The 19,931-nt window shown below is 48.5% G+C and overlaps 3 protein-coding genes across 3 annotated transcripts; 2 read left to right on the top strand and 1 right to left on the bottom strand.

The window, feature by feature from the left end:
- Nucleotides 1–3,157: 3,157 nt before the first annotated feature.
- LOC123145413 (uncharacterized protein At3g17950) lies at nucleotides 3,158–4,247 on the top strand. The gene is made up of 2 exons (XM_044564818.1): nucleotides 3,158–3,519; nucleotides 3,608–4,247. Exons 1-2 carry the CDS (start codon nucleotides 3,442–3,444, stop codon nucleotides 4,064–4,066), a joined length of 537 nt encoding a protein of 178 aa, XP_044420753.1. The 5' UTR covers nucleotides 3,158–3,441; the 3' UTR covers nucleotides 4,067–4,247.
- A 3,120-nt stretch (nucleotides 4,248–7,367) lies between these two features.
- Nucleotides 7,368–10,302, bottom strand: LOC123145412 (endoglucanase 6). The gene is made up of 5 exons (XM_044564817.1): nucleotides 9,889–10,302; nucleotides 9,374–9,781; nucleotides 9,023–9,277; nucleotides 8,208–8,322; nucleotides 7,368–8,127 (listed from the first exon to the last, which is right to left on the bottom strand). Exons 1-5 carry the CDS (start codon nucleotides 10,081–10,083, stop codon nucleotides 7,604–7,606), a joined length of 1,497 nt encoding a protein of 498 aa, XP_044420752.1. The 5' UTR covers nucleotides 10,084–10,302; the 3' UTR covers nucleotides 7,368–7,603.
- Nucleotides 10,303–15,696: 5,394 nt separating this feature from the next.
- On the top strand, nucleotides 15,697–17,719 carry LOC123141763 (dynein light chain 1, cytoplasmic). The gene is made up of 2 exons (XM_044560840.1): nucleotides 15,697–16,261; nucleotides 17,117–17,719. The coding sequence occupies exons 1-2, from the start codon at nucleotides 15,989–15,991 to the stop codon at nucleotides 17,270–17,272; spliced, it is 429 nt and encodes a 142-aa protein (XP_044416775.1). The 5' UTR covers nucleotides 15,697–15,988; the 3' UTR covers nucleotides 17,273–17,719.
- The last annotated feature ends 2,212 nt before the right edge of the window (nucleotides 17,720–19,931 follow it).

Below are 19,931 nucleotides of genomic sequence, written 5' to 3'. Positions count from 1 at the left end.
CTATTATGGATTTGAGAACACTTGATGTATGTCTTGCGTGGGATACCCGTGGTGACAATGGGGTGTTCTATTGATTCACTTGATGTATGTTTTGGCACTCAACTCACGGATTCCCGAGGTGACATTGGGGTAATCTATGCATAAGGGTTGATGCATGTTTTCGTCCTTGTTTCTCCGGTAGGAATCTTGGGGCACTCTTTGAGGTTCTTTGAGTTGGATTGAATATTATAAATTTGAAGTTGTTTGATGCATATCGTATAATCCGCCCATGGATACTTGTGGTGACAGTGGAGTATCTAGGTGACATTAGGGTTGATTGATGTGTGTCATATGGTGTTATTTTACTACGAATTCTAGGGCTGTTTGTGACACTTGTAGGAATAGCTCAATGGATTGATCGGAAAGAATAACTTTGAGGTGGTTTCGTACCCTACAAGAAATTTCATCTTATGTTCTCCGTGATAGGAACTTTGGAGTGACTCTTTGTCGCACGTTGAGGGATTGCCATATGATGTAATTATGTTATCATTGTTGAGAGAACTTGCACTGGTGAAGTATGAACCCTATGCCTTGTTTCCAAGCATTGTAATACCGTTTTTGCTCACTTTTGTCACTTGCTACCTTGTTGTTTTTATATTTTTCAGATTACAAAAACCTATATCTACCATCCATGTTACACTTGTATCACCATCTCTTTGCCGAACTAGTGCACCTATATAATTTACCATTGTATTGGGTGTGTTGGGGACACAAGATACTCTTTGTTATTTGGTTGCAGGGTTGTTTGAGAGAGACCATCTTCATCCTACGCCTCCCACGGATTGATAAACCTTAGGTCATCCACTTGAGGGAAATTTGCTACTATCCTACAAAACTCTTCGCTTGGAGGCCCAACACGAGTCTACAAGAAGAAGGTTGCGTAGTAGACATCACTCATGTTGATCCACAAGAGAGTGGTTCATCGCAATTACAGGCACATGGTTACATGTTCTCCAATGTTTCCCGATACATAGGGAGAAGACGATGAATCAGAAACTACATCTGCAGATGTAATAATGTAGAGGCTGTGAGTAGGGAGAGTGGGTGCTAAAATATAGCATTCACACCTCTCTGGGATAGTAAGTAGCAAAGTTCCCTCTTGTTGTAGGTCATAACTAGAGGTTCTGAGTGATTCACAACACATTCAAGAGATCCAATGAGACAAGTTCCTGGTGTTTCAAGAAAGTCTTGTATGTGATTGGAGAGCCCAGAGGAGAGAAGTCACCTACCGGTCAAACTCCTTCGAGGATACATATGAGATATAGATGGTATCCATATTTCTAGGTGAGTGGTACTAACTTCTAGTTCAAGACATGGCATGATTGTATTGTTGTCAAACATAACAATTTGTTCATGCCATCATAGGATTGAATTGGTGCAATTGATGGTAATCATGTGACTGTTAGAGTGTCGAGGTCACAGGCTACAACATACAAAGGTAGAAAGCACTATACAAGTCAAAATGTGCTTGGTGTTCTTGATTTCAATCTCAAGTTCACGTATGTGTTAGTTGGCTTGGAAGGATCAACCATGATGCAAAAAATCTTGGTGACAGCATGACTCAATCTGATGGGATCACTATTCGTGGTGGTAAGTTCTACCTAGCAGATGTTGGATATGCTTGTCAGTCTAGGGTTCTTCTATCCTTCCGGAAACCAGATACCATCTTCGTTAGCTCTCTACAAAGAACTTTCCTAACACTGCCATGGAATTTAACTTAGTTAGGTTGTCGGAATCATGATTCTATTGTGCGATTCTACGACCTAACTAACCACTATGATTCTATGATTTTGGTTAGTAGAATCTATGTTTTTACGATTCTGATAGTTCAGATTCTACGATTTGTGATCATACCATCAGAGCTCCGAGCCGATTCAGAATCACAATTCTGACAACCATTTCCCAGACACTCTAGCCTTAAGATACGGTTGAGAGGGCATTTGGTGCTTTGCGGAACCAATTTAAGATCGTTGATTAGAAGCCATCCAACCCTTTCTCCACCCAAGTTAAGCTTGTTCTTACATGTTGCATTCCTCATAACTCTTGAAATTGGCTTTCTCCCCACTTTATAAATAAAGCAACCATGTTCTTGCATCTTGCATTCTTCATAACTGGATCTTAGGGTTTGGCCTTGATGAGTATGTGCCCGATGAGGATGATGTGACCGCTGATGATATTGACCAAGGCCATGGTGTGAAGGCACATGATAATGAAGCTTGGAAGTGTAAAAGGTTGGAGTGGGCTAAGCCAGTGTGAGCTGCTAGAGGTAATACAAAGATCTAGATAATAATAAGAAGTAGAGGAGGATGGTGAACTTCCCCTTGATTGCATTGATGAACCTCCCCTGTCCCTATAACTAGCACTAGTTAGTAGATGGGCCTATCAGGAGAAACTACCATTTGCTTAGTAGTTAGGACATAAACTATGTTTGATGTTGTCTCTATAGTTGTAGTTTGTAGTAAGGTCACCACTGGTGAAGAAAGGTGGCCACATAGGCCGTGAGCAATCATACGCCAGGTATTTGCATCTTTCAGGCTGCAACCAAACAACATATATGAAACCATCTCTTGATATAATGCGGCAGTAACACTCTCGATCAGGATGGTCGAAAACGTGAAAACTGAACCAAGCACACCCCTAACCTGATCGAGTGGCTACCGTCGGAGCCTTCAGCGGTAGGGGTGTGAAGGCTACCGTTGCGGCCCTTGAAGTTGGTGGTAGACTCCTTTCATGTGCTCACTATCTGTAAGCCTAGGGCTACCACCGCGGACTATAACGATAGTTTGTATGTCATACTGTTCTAGTGTCTGGCGGTAGCTAAATGGTCAAATCGTTGAAATGTTTTGGAAGAAGGGTCGTTCTTTTGCTAAATATTATCATCGAAGGGTGAAAACAGTGACTCTAGCCCTCAGAGTAAACTGTAGCTCCTGGTCATATCGATGGCCACATCCCCTTTCAAAAATAAAAATATATATTGGGTGGCCACACAGTGCCAAGTGCTCAGGAACAGTAGAGTCAAAGCACGCCTCGGAAGTCGCTTAATATAATCAGCCTACGCTAAACGCCTTTGCAGGTTTTGCTTGTACCCTTCCCCACCCACACACAACAGTCAAAAGCTCAGGGCTCGAGCATTCACTCACTCGTCTCACCGGTCACGGACAGGGGCCGGCCGCCGCAGGGCTCCCTTGACCCGCTGCTGCCCTGGCGCCACTGCCACCACCTGCGTCTGCGTCTCGCAGCGCATAAAAGCAGCACCGTCCCGGCCCGCGAATCTCCCCGCCCTCGACGCCGGAGGGGACAAATCTTGCAAGTACATCCATCGCCCACTACAGTGTCACGCCCACTGCCGCAGAGCATCGCAGCGTACGTTCTCGCCGGAAGGGGAGGGAAGGAAGGACGCCGATGGACAACGACGCCGGCATGATCCCCTCCTCGCCCTCCGCCGAGTCGTCGTCCTCTTCCTCCGACATCGACACCGAGGTGCGCACGCGCTGAGTCAATCTTGTTGGTGTTCATGCTCCGATGCTCGTGTTCCATTGACATGCGCGCTTTAATCCGTTCGGCGCAGTCCACATGCTCGTTCTTCCGGGACCGGAGCACGACGCTGGGGACGCTCATGGGCGTGTCCTTGGCTGACGGGGAGGACCGGCCTCCGGAGACGCAGCAGGCGGCGGGCGAGCAGGAGAGGCCCCGCGAGCCGGCGCCGGGGGAGGAGGGCTGGACGTGGCGCCGGAGGTGGAGGCCGCGCCGCGGCGCCAGCTGGTGGCGGCTGTGCAGGGACGACGTCGGCGGCACGACGTCGCTGGCCCACTTCCTGCACATGGAGAGGCAGCTCTCCGGCGACGGCGGGGAGGTGACGGTGCCGCTGTTCGAGAACGGGAGGGTGCTGCCGTCGTCGTCCGCGACGGCTGCCGCGGTCGTGGAGGATCAGAGGGCCAAGTGGAAGCTGCGGAGGTCCGCCCAGGGGTCGTTGTCGCTGGCGAGGCTGCCGGTGCTGCTCACCGGCATCTGCAGCGGCGGAGCTTGAGTTCTTACCATTGACTGGAAATGGTTTCTGCGGGGCACGCTGTTTTTTTCTTTTTCTTCTGTCATTTTTTCTCTCCGTTTCCCTCCTTAACTTTCACACGCGGATGCAATTGATGAGCGATGATTGTACTGATGAATGGAATTACTGCTACATCAAGTGCCATGGCGTGATCCCATTCTTCTGTCTCGCAAGTCGCAAGACATGTACAGGGATCAGGTGACATGCACTTTTGCATGTCACCGTGTGACTTGCGGCCCAAAATCAAATTTAAACATTGCGAAAAAATCTGAAAAAAACATGTATGTTCACAGCACATATTAAGATAATCCCTAAAAAATTCAGATCAAAATTCAAAACATACATCAAGAAGCAAAAAAGAGAAACTCAGATGTGAATAATATACAGAGAACCATTCACAACTATTTATGACAGATTTCTCTTTTTTGCTTCGTGATGTATGTTTCGAATTTTGATCTGAATTTTTTAGGGATTATCTCAATATGTGTTGTGAACATGCATGATTTTTTTCAGATTTTTTCGCAATGTTTAAATTTAAATTTGGGCCGTAAGTCACACGGTGACATGCAAAGGTGCATGTCACCTGATCCCTGTCCCAAGACATCATACAGCAGAATTTCATTGCATTTGCACTGCAAGATGCAAGATCCTGATGACCTGATCATGCCGTCAGTGTATCAGATCATAAAAAAGAGGGCTACCAGGAAGCAAGAGACAAAAAAGTACTCTACGCACACCAGAAAGACTCATCAAAGTGCATCCTCGATCGGTAGCCACCCGTGAACAGAAGCTTGCCATGTGATCTCTACGGCTGATAGTTGCCATCATCATTTTTTTCTCTCTATGGCCCTGTTTGGTTCAGCTGTGGATAAACAGTTGTGGAAAATCTGATGTGAAAGATATGTAGGTCATTTGGCAAACCAGCTGATACAGCTTTTTCAGATTTTGGCCCGCAGCGGAATCAGATTTTGGAAAGCACGTCCTGGGCTGCTTCCATTTTTGGTTCAGATTTTGGCAGCGGATTTCTGGAATCAAATTCTGCTGGGTTCGCCCTTTGATTCAGATTCTGCTGCGCGGCAGCGGAATCCGTCGATAAAAGCTGAAACAAAAAGGGCCTATATCTGTTGATGCAATGGCCACCCGTGAACATTTCCTCAGAATCGTCAGAGGAACTAGAAGCTTTGTCTGTATTCCACTTGCTAAACATTTCCTCTTTCTTTTTTGAGTTGACTTGCTAAACATTTTCACATTAGACTTAAGCTTTTTGGTCAGTCGATTTTGAGATGGCCGAAGTACTTCGCCGGAGGAAGGCCGGAGGGAAGTAAGGAGCTCGGTGGCACCATACACCCACCATCTATCTATGGGTGGGGTGTGGGGCGGAAGAACGGTGGTGGTGCAACTTCGCCAGAGAAAATCTGCATTGGCGCCAGGCCTAGAGGGATGGCCTGGGGGCGGTAGCACGGCGGTGGGCTACTGTTGGGGGGAGGGGGTGGTTGGGGGGAGCGCTACCGACCGCGGGCGGCGGAAGCAGGCGGCTAGGCAGGCCGCGGCGAGGCGGTTCGAAGGAAAGAAGAAGACCGACCGGAGGAGGAAGAAACAGACATGGACCATGATCTTGTATCCGATGGCTAAAAAAATCTATTGACCCAAAAAAATCGGGCGATTAGCATATAGCCAGCCCCAAACATTTTTAAATGGTGCTTCTAGTTCCTCTGCTAAGCTAGTACTGGTGCAATATACTTAGCCCAACTCTAACTGATCCCTTCAAAATGGAGGAGCAAATCGGCAGACTAAACTTTAATGGAGGAGTTTTACTGCACTAAATTTTGGTCGGACCAAGCCTGACTCCTAAATTTAATGAAGTAAAATACAATTTTTTATAAGTCCAACAAAGATGCGACTTAAACAACTGAAATTGGACACATAATGTATGTAATCATCCGCAAAAACATAGTTTAGTTATTAAACCTAAACTTGAACTTGAGTTTAAAAGTAAACATGAATTTGAACTAAAACTAAACATCATCGTGATCCTTATAGAGGGCGAGCCAATCCGCCCGCAACATCCCACCGACCATGGAGTCTGGCCCTGCGACGTTGTCGCCGCAATCGGGGAAGATGCGACGTCATTCTTCAATGTCGAAGTCCTCATCGTCGTCCACGCTGTCGTCTTTCTCGCCACCCTCTATGCCGTCGTCCTCTTCATTGTCTGAGAGGATGATGACCTCCCCATCAGCCCCCTGCTTCACCTTCGCGAAGATCTTGTGCTCCGCCTCCACCAGCTCGGGATACTTGCGGCGGAGGTCCGCCATGTACTCCTCATTGGCGGCCTCCGCCGCGATGCGCTCCCGATCCTCCCTAGCGAGCACGACAGTCACCCCCCTCCCCTAGCGACGGAGGTTACGGTGGACCATAGCCTCACGCAAAGTTGAGGCGGGTGGCGGCCCATGCATTTGGACCTGCCACCGGTCGTACTCCTTTGCGGCGAGCTCGACGATGTGAAAAGAGCCCACCCAATGCTTCGTGTGGGTCTCCCAGTCTGTGATTTCGGCCACCCACGTCCCCAAATGACCGATGTCGGATACCGGAGTACTTCCTCTACGACGGTGGCGAGGCGACGAGGTTGGGAAGCCGGCAAGCCTGTCGGAGGGGGCGCAGTGACGCGGCGGCGGCGAGACAAGGACGCGCTAGGTTGCGCTCGTGGTGGCGTGGATCCGCGCTGCGGATGGGCGACGGGGACTGGTAGCCACAGGATCCAGCCATTGGGGCGGCAGGGGATTGGGGAGGAGAGACAGAGGAGGGTGAAGTTTTTTTACTGCGCGCCGAGCGGTGGAGTAAATATAGGTGCGGGATAAGCGATGGAGTAAAACCGGATTGCAAGATTTAGCGTGCTAAGGCCAACTCTAACCGATACCTATAATCGGTTAGATGGGTATAATCCGGTTTTACTTCTTTAACCGGGACTTAGCCGAAAGAGAAGTAAAATTCAGCATCTGCCATGTGATCTCATCGGCTGATATTTGTGGTCAGCAACTTTTTCTATCTGTCCGTAGCCACCCGTAAACATTTCCTAGACGTCAGAGAAACTAGAAGCTAATAAACATTTTACATATTGCCAATATTCTACTTCCTCCGTTTCTAAATATAAGTCTTTATAGAGATTCCACTATGAACCACATACGGATGTAGATAGATGCATTTTAGAGTATAGATTCATTTATTTTGCTCCGTATGTGGTTCATAGTGAAATCTCTATAAAGACTATATTTAGGAACGGAGGGAGTAGCACACTAAGTCTTACAAGTATAACATTGCAGATACAGCCTATACACCCCCTGATCTTTTCTTTTTCGCAGGAGAGGAAATGGCTGTCGATAATAATAGTAATTTGTTACAGTTAAACCAAACAAATGAATGATGCTAAAGCTTAGTACTAGTGCACTACTCCTGCAGCACGCCGAAGTTAGTCAGAGGCATCTTTTTTTTTTCATATATATATCATCCTCCTGCTGCCGGGTTTTAGTCGTCGGCCCACTCGGCGGGGTTGGGGTGGGCGGAGAAGTAGGCGAGGAGGCCCATGAGCGGCGCGTTGATGTACGTGGTGGGCTCGGACTGCTGGAACACGGCGCGCGCGTCGGGGAAGGCGTCGGTGGCGTCGCTGGGCCCGCCGACGACGGCGCCCACCAGCAGGTTCGGGTTGGGCGCCGCGCTGGCGTAGTAGGCGGCGCCGGCCTTGCACCCGATCCTCGCCGGGTGCGCCGCCACCGACGGGATGGAGCTGCCGCGGTGGTGGATCCGGCGCGGGAACCGCGGGCCGTAGCCGACCATGTAGGACATGCGCAGCGGGTTGTCCCCGAGGATGTAGTCCACCTGCCGCTTGGCCACCTGCCGGAGCTTCGTCGGCGGCGCGGATCTGCCGCCGCCGCCGCCGCAGGAGACGTGCGCGCCCGCGTGGCTCAGGTAGTTGGAGTAGGCCAGGATGAGGAAGGAGAGCGACGTCACGTGCTGCATGTTGCTGCCCCCGACCTTGAACAGCAGCCCGCCTGCATTCCATTTCACATTTGATTACACTCCAGTTCACTGGAGAAGAGATCATTTTCTTGATGTGTTTGATGCGACGAACCTGGGGAGTACTGGATCTGGGGGTGGTCGGAGATGCCGGGGAGGAGGGTGCACATGAAGTTGTTGGCGTTGGCGCGGAAGGACTGGAAGTACTCGTCCTTCCCCATTAGAACCTCCTGATCAGTCAAGAACACGAGAAAATATTACTCATTGGCAACAAGTTCAGGCATGATCTAGTAACTTTGATTCAACTGGCAGGAAGAACATGGGGGATTCAGATTCTGGACTGGCATGACAAGTCAAGAGTGAGGACCCGTGAGCCCCTGAAAAGTGCTGCTACCGCTTGCTGCGCCGGCAGCACGCGGAGCACAGGGGCCTAGGCAGGAGAGGCCAAGATAGAACAGACAAGCATCCTCCTCGTCCCCTATTCGGTGGTACGCCACCACGGTGCACTGCCTGACTACCATAATCTAGTCTGAACCGGGGCATCATGCAGATTCGGTAATCAGTAGCATCTGCCGTCAGGGTAATTTCAGAATGGCTGATCCGCTGGCAAGATTGCCCATATGCATATGCATCATCAGAGACTAACTGAATCCACATGCAAAGCTTAAAGGTGTAAAGCAGCAGGCAAGACAGTCCATCATTAGATCGAGTGGCTTGCTAGCTTATGTGTAGTACTCTTTTATCATTATCATAAGTAGCTGTACTGCATACAAAGGCCAAAGTTGCATTCGGAAGGAATATCGCATAACTTGCGCTGCGGGGAAACCAAAGATCCATAGTGGAAACAGCCAAAGTGCCAATGCTTCTTATTCTCAGGAAATGTTGTGTCGCATGGAGAGGAGACAGTGGAGTGGTGATGCAGTATGATACCTTGGAGATGAGGACGTTGATGCCGGCGTGCTTGTTGTCCCAGCCGAACTCGTTGATGGAGTCGCTGGCGCCGAGCACCACCTCGTTCCTCTTGATGTACTGCCGGTACTCCCGCCTCCGGGACGCCTTGTGCAGCCACGCCGCCGCCCACAGCAGCTCGTCCTGGTACCCGTCGAAGTCGCAGTAGCAGGGGCACACCGCCGCGTGGAGGCTGCTGCTGTAGGCGCCCCGGTACCTGTCCGCGAACTTGAACACCTGCTCGTTCGTTTGATTCTTTCATGTCAGAGTCTGAGCTGACACACACAGTGCATTCGAGTCGTCGGAGCAGAGGGACGGCTTGCGACGACTTACGGCCATGGCGCGGTCGAGGAGGCGCTGGGAATAGACGGGGTCGGCGTCGCGGAAGACGATGGAGCCGGCGGCGAGGGCGGCGGCGGTCTCGGCGGCGACGTCGGAGCCCGGGTGGGAGGGGTCGACCTTGTAGACGGTGCGCGGGGTGTCCATGTCCTCGGGCCGCTCCCAGCAGGAGTGGTCCTTGGAGGCGTCGCCCACCTGCACGTACACCGTGTTGCGCTTGGCCGTGGCCTTCATGAAGTAGTCCGTCGCCCACCGCACCGCCTTCCTCGCCTCCTCCTTGTGCGGCCCGAAGCTGCGGCCGAAGTCGATCAGCCCCCACGACATGAGCGTCGCCGTGAACGCCATCGGGAACCCGAACTTCACGTTGTCGCCGGCGTCGTAGTACCCTCCCGTCAGGTCCACCTGCAGCAGCAGCAGCAGCATGGCGCATTGCCATGGACCCATGAACATCTTTGTAGAAAAGAAAATATAAAGCAGAACAATGTAGTAAGATGAGATGAGAGTCGTACGCCGGCGGCGGCGCCGTCGTGGAGGCCGGAGTCGCGGCGCCAGCGGAGGCGCTGGTCGGGAGGAAGCCTGCCGGAGCGCTGCCCCTCGAAGAAGAGTATGCTCTTGTGGAGGGCGTCGCCGTAGTCGTGATGCCCAGCCGACGCCACCGCCGGCAAGAGCAGCAGCGCCAGCAGAAGCACAGACGACAGCCCCATTGCTGCCCTGACCGGCAACCGCTACGAAGCCGGCGTTGCGGCTGACCGGAAGTAATTAAGCTAATGCAGTGGCAATGCAGCACTGGCTAGCTACTGATCGGTGCTTCGGCCGCTGAGCGACAGAGTGAGGAGAGTGAGGTGTGTGTCTACTGGAGTCAGCAGCAGGCCGTGGTTTAATAGTGGCCGGCGGAGGCGAGGCGAGTGAGGTGGTGTCGGAGCCGAACGGGCGGGAGGTTAAATACGGCATGTGACGGGCGCAGGCGTGAACCGATGGAGTGACCGGAGGGGAAGGAGGCCTAGGATGCCGGGCAGAGGCCAATGCGGCGGCGGCACGTGGACGTGGCGAACGTTGCGGCGCCGGTGGCTTGGTTGGCCTGGAGCCGAAGGCTTGAATGTGCAGTAAGGACTACTATTACTCTCCCTTTGCAGTTGCAGACATGTGTGCCGTCGGCTGGTTTGTTCGTTTCGGCCGTTGCTCCACCGGAGTAAGTGTGACGTGACACTCCTGAAGTGGTTACCAACGGCTTAAGCTCCTTCATTTAGCCAGATCGAACGGATGAGATGGTTTCGCAATGTCTCTTCTTGCGGGGATTGGGAAGAACTTTGGTGTGATCAAAGAAAGTTCAGGAAATATTCCGGTTCTCCCTCCTTTTGAGGGGAAAAAAATTCCACTTCTCGTCTGGCGACGATGGATCGGCGATCGACGCAGCATGCATGGCACTCACTCATCACAGCAGGAGCACAGGACGGCGGTGTTGTAGATGGGAGAAACGGTCATCCGGGGCAGCAGTTACGACGGCGGGGCCCGGTTCTCAGCGTGCCCTGTCCGTGCCGGTCAGTGATTCATCACTGCTCTTCTCTCTCGGGCTCCGCCGTCACTTCTGGTCTCTGAAACAAAGCTCGCTAGCTATAGTTACCAGGCTGACTAGCGGTACAGTTTTTGTACTGTTACGGATAAAATGTCGTCATGACTAGCGTGGTTTTCGGCTCTGAGCCCAGCCTCACCGAATGATCCATGGTCCATACAAAGTATGGTACAGACGGACTCCGGGAGGATCGACCCGTGCGTTGCAATCTACTACTACGTTGCCATGACGACAAACACGACGATCTAGTCATTAGCGCGCTCATCACTGGCGCATCCGTAGCAGCTTCGCCGAATCTGACCGTTGGGCCTGGTGGAAAAAAGGGACCATAGCCCGTAGCTACGGCCTACGGCACGATGCATGGGGCCGCCCGAACGCAAGGGGGCGAGGCCGACGGGAGGAGAGCCGTTAAAGCGTAGTAGTACGTGCTGTGCTGGCCGCAAAGAAGAAGAACCTGTAGAAGAGAAGCGTGGCAACTGACAGAACTGCAGATCGATGCTACGTGCCTACGTGCGTGCTCTGCCGTGCGCGAGGGGGAATTCAATGGTTGGATCCTTGCGGCCATGGCTGCCGATCGATCGATTTTCTAACGGCTAGGGGGAGGGAGATGGTGTGGCCGGACGGACGGGAAGGGACGGGGGCGTCTCGTCGTCCACTTTGCGTGCCAGTCCCGACGGCCGGAGCCACATGGCCAGCATGCGCGCGGGCGGCGGCTGCACCCGTGGTGCTATGGTTTGCTTACTTGGGAATGGCCGCGCGTCGCATGCCTTTGGCGTTTGCCAGGTGACCGGCCGGAGAGCCGGAGATGGGGGAGACTTTCGTGCTGCGGCGACAGGGGAATCACGGAAGGTAGTACACTATTACAAGTAACGGTCGTCTGAGAGAGTGAATGCTGCTCAAGTTACATGCTGCGGGTGAGTGAACGGAACGAGTTTACTGCCTAGACGGCCAACGGTCTGATCGGACGCTGAAATGAAATGGGCGCCGGGCCGCTTCTTTGCACAAGAATAGCCGTGCCATCCTTGTCATCGTGTCCGTGGTTCCGAGAAGAATGGAGGACCGAAATGGCACGCATCGATAATCCAAAACCTAGCTGCAGAGCAAGCATACGAACCAGCAAAGAGTTTCTACGTTAACGCATCTCGAACAAGGACTCCCAAAACCGCCCTGGCCATCTGGGCCGAGTGGTGACACAGTTAGCTATCCAGTGTGCTACCTCATTAGTCTGTGCACCGGTCCAGTTGTTTATTTTTTCGCAAGCCAAATGCAAAGTCGGGGGCTTTACAGGCATCCGGACAGCAGCCACATACGCGTCTGACGCCCTAATGTCACCAAAACCCTCTCTGCTCGAAAGACCTTCTCCACACGAAGCGGTCGCCGCACTTTCATGTCAGTGAGCGCAACACCAAAGCACATGTGACTCCACGGCGTTGATGCTAGTTAGACCGACGCGACCGGATAAGCAGTTGTCACCGGTTCGAACCAACCACGTGGGCCATTCCACATGAAAGAAGAGAACTCATGCTATTTCCACATGGGTCATTCCACATGAAAGCAGAGAACTCATGCTATTTCCACATGAGCCACCTGTTATGCCCGGGCCAAGAGATAGAACCAACCACTCGAACGAACCTCTGGAACCCAACTCCTATTTGGCGCCCGCAGTATCAGTTACAGCCTTGTTCGTAAACCGCACACACACACCTCGCTTCGATACGTGTAGAATGGATCGGCCCATTGGGCATGAGAGGGAAGCTTCCGGCTTTGGGGAGCTTTTGAAGCTTCCGTCTTTTTTGGTTTTCTGGACTATTTTAATTCTATTTTTTCCTTTTCTTTTTATTGTTTTCTTTTTTTACATGCATGAACTTTCTTCCAGTTCAAAAACTTTCTTCAAATATGTGAACTTTTTTGAATTCATTAAACTTTTATTCCAAAACGCATGAACTTTTCTTCAATGCAGGACTTTTTTATCATCCAAGAACTTCTTTTTTCAGAATGCATGAAGTTTTTCAAATTCATAAATTTATTCCCCGAAATCAATAAAAAATTCAAACCCGCAAACTCTTTTCAAATTGTTGTTTTCTTTCGAAAATCAATGAACTTTTCAAATCAGAGTTTTTTTAGAAATCAACGATCTTTTTTGAATTCATGAACTTTTTTAAAATCACAAGATACCTTTGAATTTGATGAATATTTTGATTCCTTTTAAAATGAATTTATTGTAGAAGTCAATGGTGGACCGGTTAACCGCACCCAGCGAACCAGGAAAACTGATGAGCGAGCGATCGATCACCTCTTTGTTGGTTCCGCCCATGAAGGGTGGCGCTGCCTACTCTCCATGGCGCTTAAGGCGCGGGGAGGAGGAAAAATCATATTTGACGCTTACAGCGTCAAACTATCGAGCATTCGCACAGGCGATCCTCTCTCAAGTGCGAGAATTGGGCCGGCCCACTTTCGCACAATGAGGCAGCCAAATTTTTGAACTGATAGGGTTTTATAGAGAGCAACTAATTAATGAGCACTCCTTCAGGAGCCTCGCAACGATCAGCGCCACTTGGCACGCTCTCAGCCATTCGCCACATGTCGCGCTCCCTTCGGATTTTTTTATTTTTCCGCACGCGTTTTCGGCTTTTTAAACGGTTTTTTTTACATTTCGGTTTTCTACCGGTCTTCCTTAGCTTTTGGGTCAAAAGAATTTCGAAAAAAAATTATAAGAAAAAATGCGCTTTTTTTTTCTTTCACGAGAGTCACGGCCGTGCCTTTCCGAAACCGAAAAAAACACGTTTTCTGTTTTTATTTTGCTTCCACAAGAGGCACGGTTTTGCTTCCGTGAGAGGCACGGTTGTGCTTTCGGAGAATCATGGCCGTGTCTTTCGGAAACGAAAAAAACGTGTTTTCTGGTTTTTTTCCCTTCTGCGAGAGGCACGGTTTTGCTTCCACGAGAGGTACGGTTGTGCTTTCGAGAGAGTCACGGCCGTGCCTTTCGGAAACCGCGTTTTCTGTGTTTTTTTCTTCCGCGAGAGGCACGGTTGTGCTTTCTCAAAAGTCACAGTCGTGCCTCTCGGAAACAAAAAAAACGCGTTTTCTGTTTTTTTCCCTTCCGTCAGAGGCACGGTTGTGCTTTCGCGAGAGTCACGACTGTGCCACTCGGAAACGGAAAAACACGTTTTTTTCCTTCCGCGAGAGGCATGGTTGTGCTTTCACGAGAGGCACAGGCGTGAGTTTCGCGAGCGGCACGGGCGTGCCTCTTTCGGAAAGGAAAAAATCGTTGCTCCCGGACGGTTTTTTAGTCCGGTTTTTTTCGTGATAAAAAAGTTCGTCAAAATCTATCAACATGGGATCTAGTTTTGACGATCTCGACACGAGGAATCCAACGGTAAAAACGGTTCAAGATTTGAACGCACGGTTTAAGAGATAAAACGTTTTGAATAAAAGGATCTACGGAAAAAGGAAAAACTTTCAGGTTGCGACAAGTGGCGCACATGCGGCGCGCCACTTGTCGCAACCTGGGGAGGTGGGAGTGATATTTGTAACGAGTATTCCTCAACTAGTGATTTCGGGTTTTATATACCGGTTTCTGTTTGGTTTCCTTTTTTTGTTATTTTCTGTTTCTTTATTTATTTATTTTTCCTGTTTCTTTTTAAACTTTAGATATATTCTTTCTGCTTTTCTTTTATTTGTTATTAAAAATCACAAATTTAAGAAAAAAATCAACATATGAAAAAATTGTTCATTTTTTATGAAAAACATACAAAAATTCCAGATTTTGTTCATGTTTTCAAAAATTATTCTCCTTTTCAAAAAATGTCCGTAATTTCAAAATTTGTTCACCTTTTAAAAAAGGTTTGGAGTTCTGAATTTTTTTTGATAAAAAATGTTCACAATTTCAAAAAATATTTGGAATTTCAAATTTTTTGCGCATTTAAAAAAGTGTTCAAAGTTACAAAAATCTGTACATTTTTTCCAGAATGCTTTCAATTTGAAAATTTGTTCTCGGCTTCAGAAAAAATTGGTGTTTCAAAATTTGTTCTCAGTTTTAATTTTTTTTCATAATTTTCAAAATGTGTTTCAAGATTGTTCGTGTTTTGAAAAACGTGTTCATATATTGAAAATTTTATTCACAAATTTGAAAAATGTTCATGTTTCAAAATTTATTCAGTTTTTTCATTAAAAAAATTCAAAATTTCAAAAGACGTTCAAGTGTACGGCTGATCAGAGTTCTTAACACTCCGCGCTACTCATTAGTCACAAAAGTTCGTTAGATTCAGTTGCTAGGCTCGCCAACGATCGCCCGGCTGCTAATAGGAGCTCCCGGGGAGGAACTCTCCCTCCGGAATTCATTTTGCTGGTTTCGTCGATCAAACCTGGAACCAGGTGCTCCTCATTCCATAGTTTCATACCATGAACAAGCAAACCAGTGTCTGCACGCATTGCACAACTCGACGCGTCTCATATTTCATCACACACACCATGCCATGTTTCGCTAACATCACAGTGAAGCGAGGACGGACCGCCGAAGCAGCAGTCAGTCGTAGTACCATCCTCACATGGCCTACTGTAGCACTCCTACTGAACTGTAGTCAGCTGCGGGGTGCACGGTGCAGCAGTTCTATCCTACCGTGCGCCCGGTGGCCCTGGCAGCCGCTGGACGTCCGGGTCTCGCCGCTCGTCGTCGTCCCCAACGCCACGCGCGCGCCTCGCCGAGGAAAAAGAAACAAAACCATCGTGCGCCGCCCCGGAGCTCGGCCGTGCGCGTCGCGTCGGTGATCCCACCGGCGGGCTTCCCGGGCAGGCCGAGAAAACAAATGATAAAAACGGGAGATGAGAGTACGGCGCCAACTTTAACGAGCCCCAACGCTGCATCCTCTCCCGCCCCAATACAAAAAGCCGCCCCAACCGCCGCACAGCGTTCACAAAGAAATACCATAGCACACTCGCCATCCCAAGCTCAGCTCAGCTCGTTTCCCTCCTCCCGGCCCGCTCGGCAACAACGCTCCCGGCGCCAAGGGAGGCAGGGTTGTGGCTTCTGAGACGCGAGAATGAGGGAGCAGGGGCGCCGGGGCGGCGTCATCAGGTCGCTGCTCGGCGTCGCCAGGCTCGCGGAGGACGACGGCGCTGGCGCCGAGGAGGGCGGCTCGAAGAAGGAGGACGGCGGCGGCGCGGAGAGGAAGGCGGTGGTGCGGGTGGTGGCGGCCGACATGCCGCCCGCGCTGCAGCGGCGCGCGTTCCGCTGCGCCCGCGACGAGCTCGCCGGGATGCCGCACTTCCCGCGCCGCCTCGAGCCCAAGCGCCTCGCGCTCGCCCTCAAGAAGGTAACTAACCATGACTGGAACTCCATTGCCGTCTCCCAGATTGCTAGCGCACAGCTTGGCCGGGAACCGGCCGCGTTGTCCTCTGCTCCCAAAAAAATGCACCGTCAGACGCGGCGGATTGGCAGTACGTACGTACTTACATGATTGCTAGTACTAGTAGGAGTATTTGCCCCTGTTGCCTTCTAGCCGCCGATTATAATACCCGTGATTGTGCAGCGAGTGCAGCATCTTGCTAGCTTGTGGAGCAAGTGTATGCATTTCGGCGACTGCTCTCTCGCGGCAATGCAGTCATAATTGATCGATGTACTTCTGCATTTGTATCCACCTTGAAGGATTGAGCTGCATTCATGTCGAAATTGCGGATAGATCCTCCGCGTTATGATCACCACACCACTCCCATTTTGTGTGTTACCACTACCTAGATGGAGTGTATCGAGTCGGCTGCCCTCTGCAGCTGTCTGAAAATGGGTTTGTTGTTTTGCTTGTCATCATTGGCAGTTGGAGCATCAGGCTCCCAACACCTAGGCGATGGGGTCAAGCCGAATGAAACGATCATTCGCGTAGCTAACCACCGATTAGAGCAATTAATAAATAGAACAATCCAAAGTTGCAATCATGCATGTGGCTGTCAGTGTCACCGCACAGAAGTTTGACCAGAAAATGCGCTTCAGTCGACCGTTCTGTGGACGGAATACTCACATCTGCCGCGCCGAAACGCTCACCAATGCCTGCCAACTTCACCATTGCTTTTCTAATAATGCCACACACAATTTAACCAGACAACAATCGCATTATCTGCTGGAACATTCTCAGGCTTTGCGTTTCTGACGGGAGCTTGTTATCCTTTGCTGACAGGAGTTCGACACCGCCTACGGGGCGGCTTGGCACTGCATCGTGGGGACGAGCTTCGGTTCATACGTCACTCACGCCAAGGGCGGGTTCTTGTACTTTTCTGTTGATAAGGTCTACATACTGCTCTTCAGGACGGCGGTGGAGCCCCCGCCCCATTGACGACGGCCAGACAAATTGTCGTTCACTAATTGTATGCACCTGTGTGGGAGCATGAGGACGTCCCAGCTCCCAAATGCAAACGGTTCGGCTGAGCAAGCCCTTGTAATTAAATTGCGTTGTTTCTTCGATGACAATGGAGACTCCATTTTTGCGTCATGTCTACGGTTCGAAACTCCGAAAATTCGACGGCGTAATGTGTTCCAGTTGAACGCGGTCTGATCGTCGTGCTTTTCAGTGTGCGAGAGGTTTCCGATGTTCTGTAGATGTCCAAACATGCGCATAGTTTGGTGTATATTGAAGTGATGCAAGCTTTCAGAATGTACTAAACAGGATTCCTGTTGTGCAAGGCAGGAAATCACTGCATCTCTTGATTCCAGGCATGCATCCAATGTGTATTTCTTATTGGAAATAAAGCTAAATGTTACATGTTTCAATACAAATTTATTTGATTGGTGGATTTTTCATTTTCTTATAGTTTCACTCTGTAAAGATAATGATATACAATAAATGGTATTAATACTTCAAACTTTTGTTTTTTTGCTAATTGACTAGCATGTGGAAACAAAACAGGAAATGATAAATAATTGAAAATAGCTCAAAATAGTAAATGATAAATCATTGAAAATTGTTGTACTTGCAATCCCGTTGCAACGCACGGGCATGTTTCCTAGTGGTAGTACAATTCACCCACCATCTTGTCCTTAGACCTCGATCCCAAGACTATCAAAGAGCTTAGGTCATGGGATGAGTGTTGCATGAAGCTCTTGTATGTTTGTGGGCTCCAGTTGGAACATGAATTGGAGGTTAGGCTCATAGTTGACGATTTCATGGTAAGCCTTTATCTGACATTAAATTCCTTATATGTGGTTTCCTATGTGCGTAAATGACATAAATGACATAGCCCATGGTTTCGGTTGTGCCATGTGCCGGAGACATCTAACTCTAACCTCTCAAAAGGGTAACCTATTACTAGTGTTTTCATATTTTATTTTATTTTTCTTACAAATTTATGTCCTTACTTTTTACTAATTTTAAGCCTCCTAGTGTCTAATGAATGCTCGAAATTTGTTGATTGCCTCATCCCCTCTCTCACTCCATTGCTTCCATTTTGGAACTTAGGAACTACAATGTAGGATGCATAAATGATATCCTTGTCTATATGATCCATATGTGCTATAGATAAAACTATATGAGCATTATTATTTTCCCCAATTCTTGTTAGTTTGAAATATTCATGATTTTTACAATCTATTTTTCAAATAAAATATTTTCCTTTTGCATTTGCAATGAGATTTAAGTCATTGTGTTCGTACTTTGCCATATAGCCAATGTCATAAAAAGAGTAATTACTCTTCTTGTGCTTGCACACCTAGTTTTGGGGAGGAAAAAACAGGAAAAAAATATTTAAAACATTTTCCAGTTATTATCCTCGGTGTGTGCTAATTCGCCACAATACCCCGCCTCGATTAAATTGTTGTTATTTTGTTCATGAATTAATACCATCGAGTTGATCCTTTTAAAGAACTTAATTAATATCGTTGATCCCTTCTTCAGCATGAATCATATTAATGTATTGCGATTAATGTGACCTTATCTTCATCGGTTACAAGTGTTTGCCCACTATAAAGGAAGCATCATTTGCCTTTCAATTCCACACTAGTAGTCCAAAGGGGCACAACAAGCACCATATTAGCAACTCAATCCTAGAGTTCAGTGTAGACCAAGAAATGAGGAGCCCGCACATTCTATTCCTTGCATTTTCCCTCCTAATTCTATCATCGGGTGTCTAATCGATCAATACTAAGCACTCTAGTGCCTAGTTATCTACACTAGTGATGCGTGAATTTTTGACATATGTATATATTGCATGATTGTCTAACATACCCTATTTTCCCTTTTGATATCTAGCTATGGCAGCTTCTAAGACCGTATGCAAACACATCATCAGGAAGGGCAAATGTAACAACGCCGAATGCCTATCTTACTGCAAGAAGTTTATCTCCGCACCCGGTGGCCCATCCGCCACGTGCGTACCCGAGGGATGCAAGTGTTATATGTGCGGAGGAATTCCACCGAACACACCATATAGCTAGATAAAAAAAATAGCATATGCATGGACTTATCACAGTTGGTTGAGTAATGAATAAAATAATTCGAGTAATATAGCATAGTATGAAGTTCAACAGTGCGAGAACAATGAGATTTTTTACTATGCCATAGCGAATACTTGGGTTCCCTTTATTGGAGCTATGTTCCTTCTTCTTCTTATTATTATTATTTTCAAATTGGTCTGGTGCTCTTTTACCTTGGAAAATTATTTGATTTATCAATGAATTTTTTTAATCCAATTTCGATCTTCATCGATAAGCAAAAACAAATACCGATGACCAATGTTAACAGTTTCCTGAAAAGATAAAAGGATGAAAGACAAAACTTCAAGCATTATTTGCAGCACAAAATAGCTACTAAAAAATCGGCCACACTTATAATATGTCAATACTATTAGTGAACTAAAATTAATATATTCACAAGTTTTTTCAAAACATTCAGTAGATCACAGAAAATGTATGACATGGACACACAGTGAAAAAAGTAGAGCTATCTAAGAAAGTGTTTACATAGCTTGTAAGAATGTTTGCATTGCAACTGCAAAATGTTT

The sequence above is a fragment of the Triticum aestivum genome, chromosome 6D, assembly GCF_018294505.1.
Source record: "Triticum aestivum cultivar Chinese Spring chromosome 6D, IWGSC CS RefSeq v2.1, whole genome shotgun sequence".
In the NCBI taxonomy this organism is placed as follows: Eukaryota; Viridiplantae; Streptophyta; class Magnoliopsida; order Poales; family Poaceae; genus Triticum; species Triticum aestivum.
Note: the sequence above shows the minus strand (reverse complement) of the source record. Positions and strands in the feature narration are given on the sequence as shown.

Excerpts from the sequence above, each read along its gene's own strand:
- LOC123145413 (XM_044564818.1), top strand. The coding sequence starts at position 3,442 with ATGGACAACGACGCCGGCATGATCCCCTCCTCGCCCTCCGCCGAGTCG. Across the intron at positions 3,520-3,607 it reads CCTCCGACATCGACACCGAG|TCCACATGCTCGTTCTTCCG; the intron begins GTGCGCACGCGC and ends CGTTCGGCGCAG.
- LOC123145412 (XM_044564817.1), bottom strand. The coding sequence starts at position 10,083 with ATGGGGCTGTCGTCTGTGCTTCTGCTGGCGCTGCTGCTCTTGCCGGCG. Across the intron at positions 9,782-9,888 it reads ACGACGGCGCCGCCGCCGGC|GTGGACCTGACGGGAGGGTA; the intron begins GTACGACTCTCA and ends CTGCTGCTGCAG. Across the intron at positions 8,128-8,207 it reads CCAGATCCAGTACTCCCCAG|GCGGGCTGCTGTTCAAGGTC; the intron begins GTTCGTCGCATC and ends AATGGAATGCAG.
- LOC123141763 (XM_044560840.1), top strand. The coding sequence starts at position 15,989 with ATGAGGGAGCAGGGGCGCCGGGGCGGCGTCATCAGGTCGCTGCTCGGC. Across the intron at positions 16,262-17,116 it reads TCGCGCTCGCCCTCAAGAAG|GAGTTCGACACCGCCTACGG; the intron begins GTAACTAACCAT and ends CTTTGCTGACAG.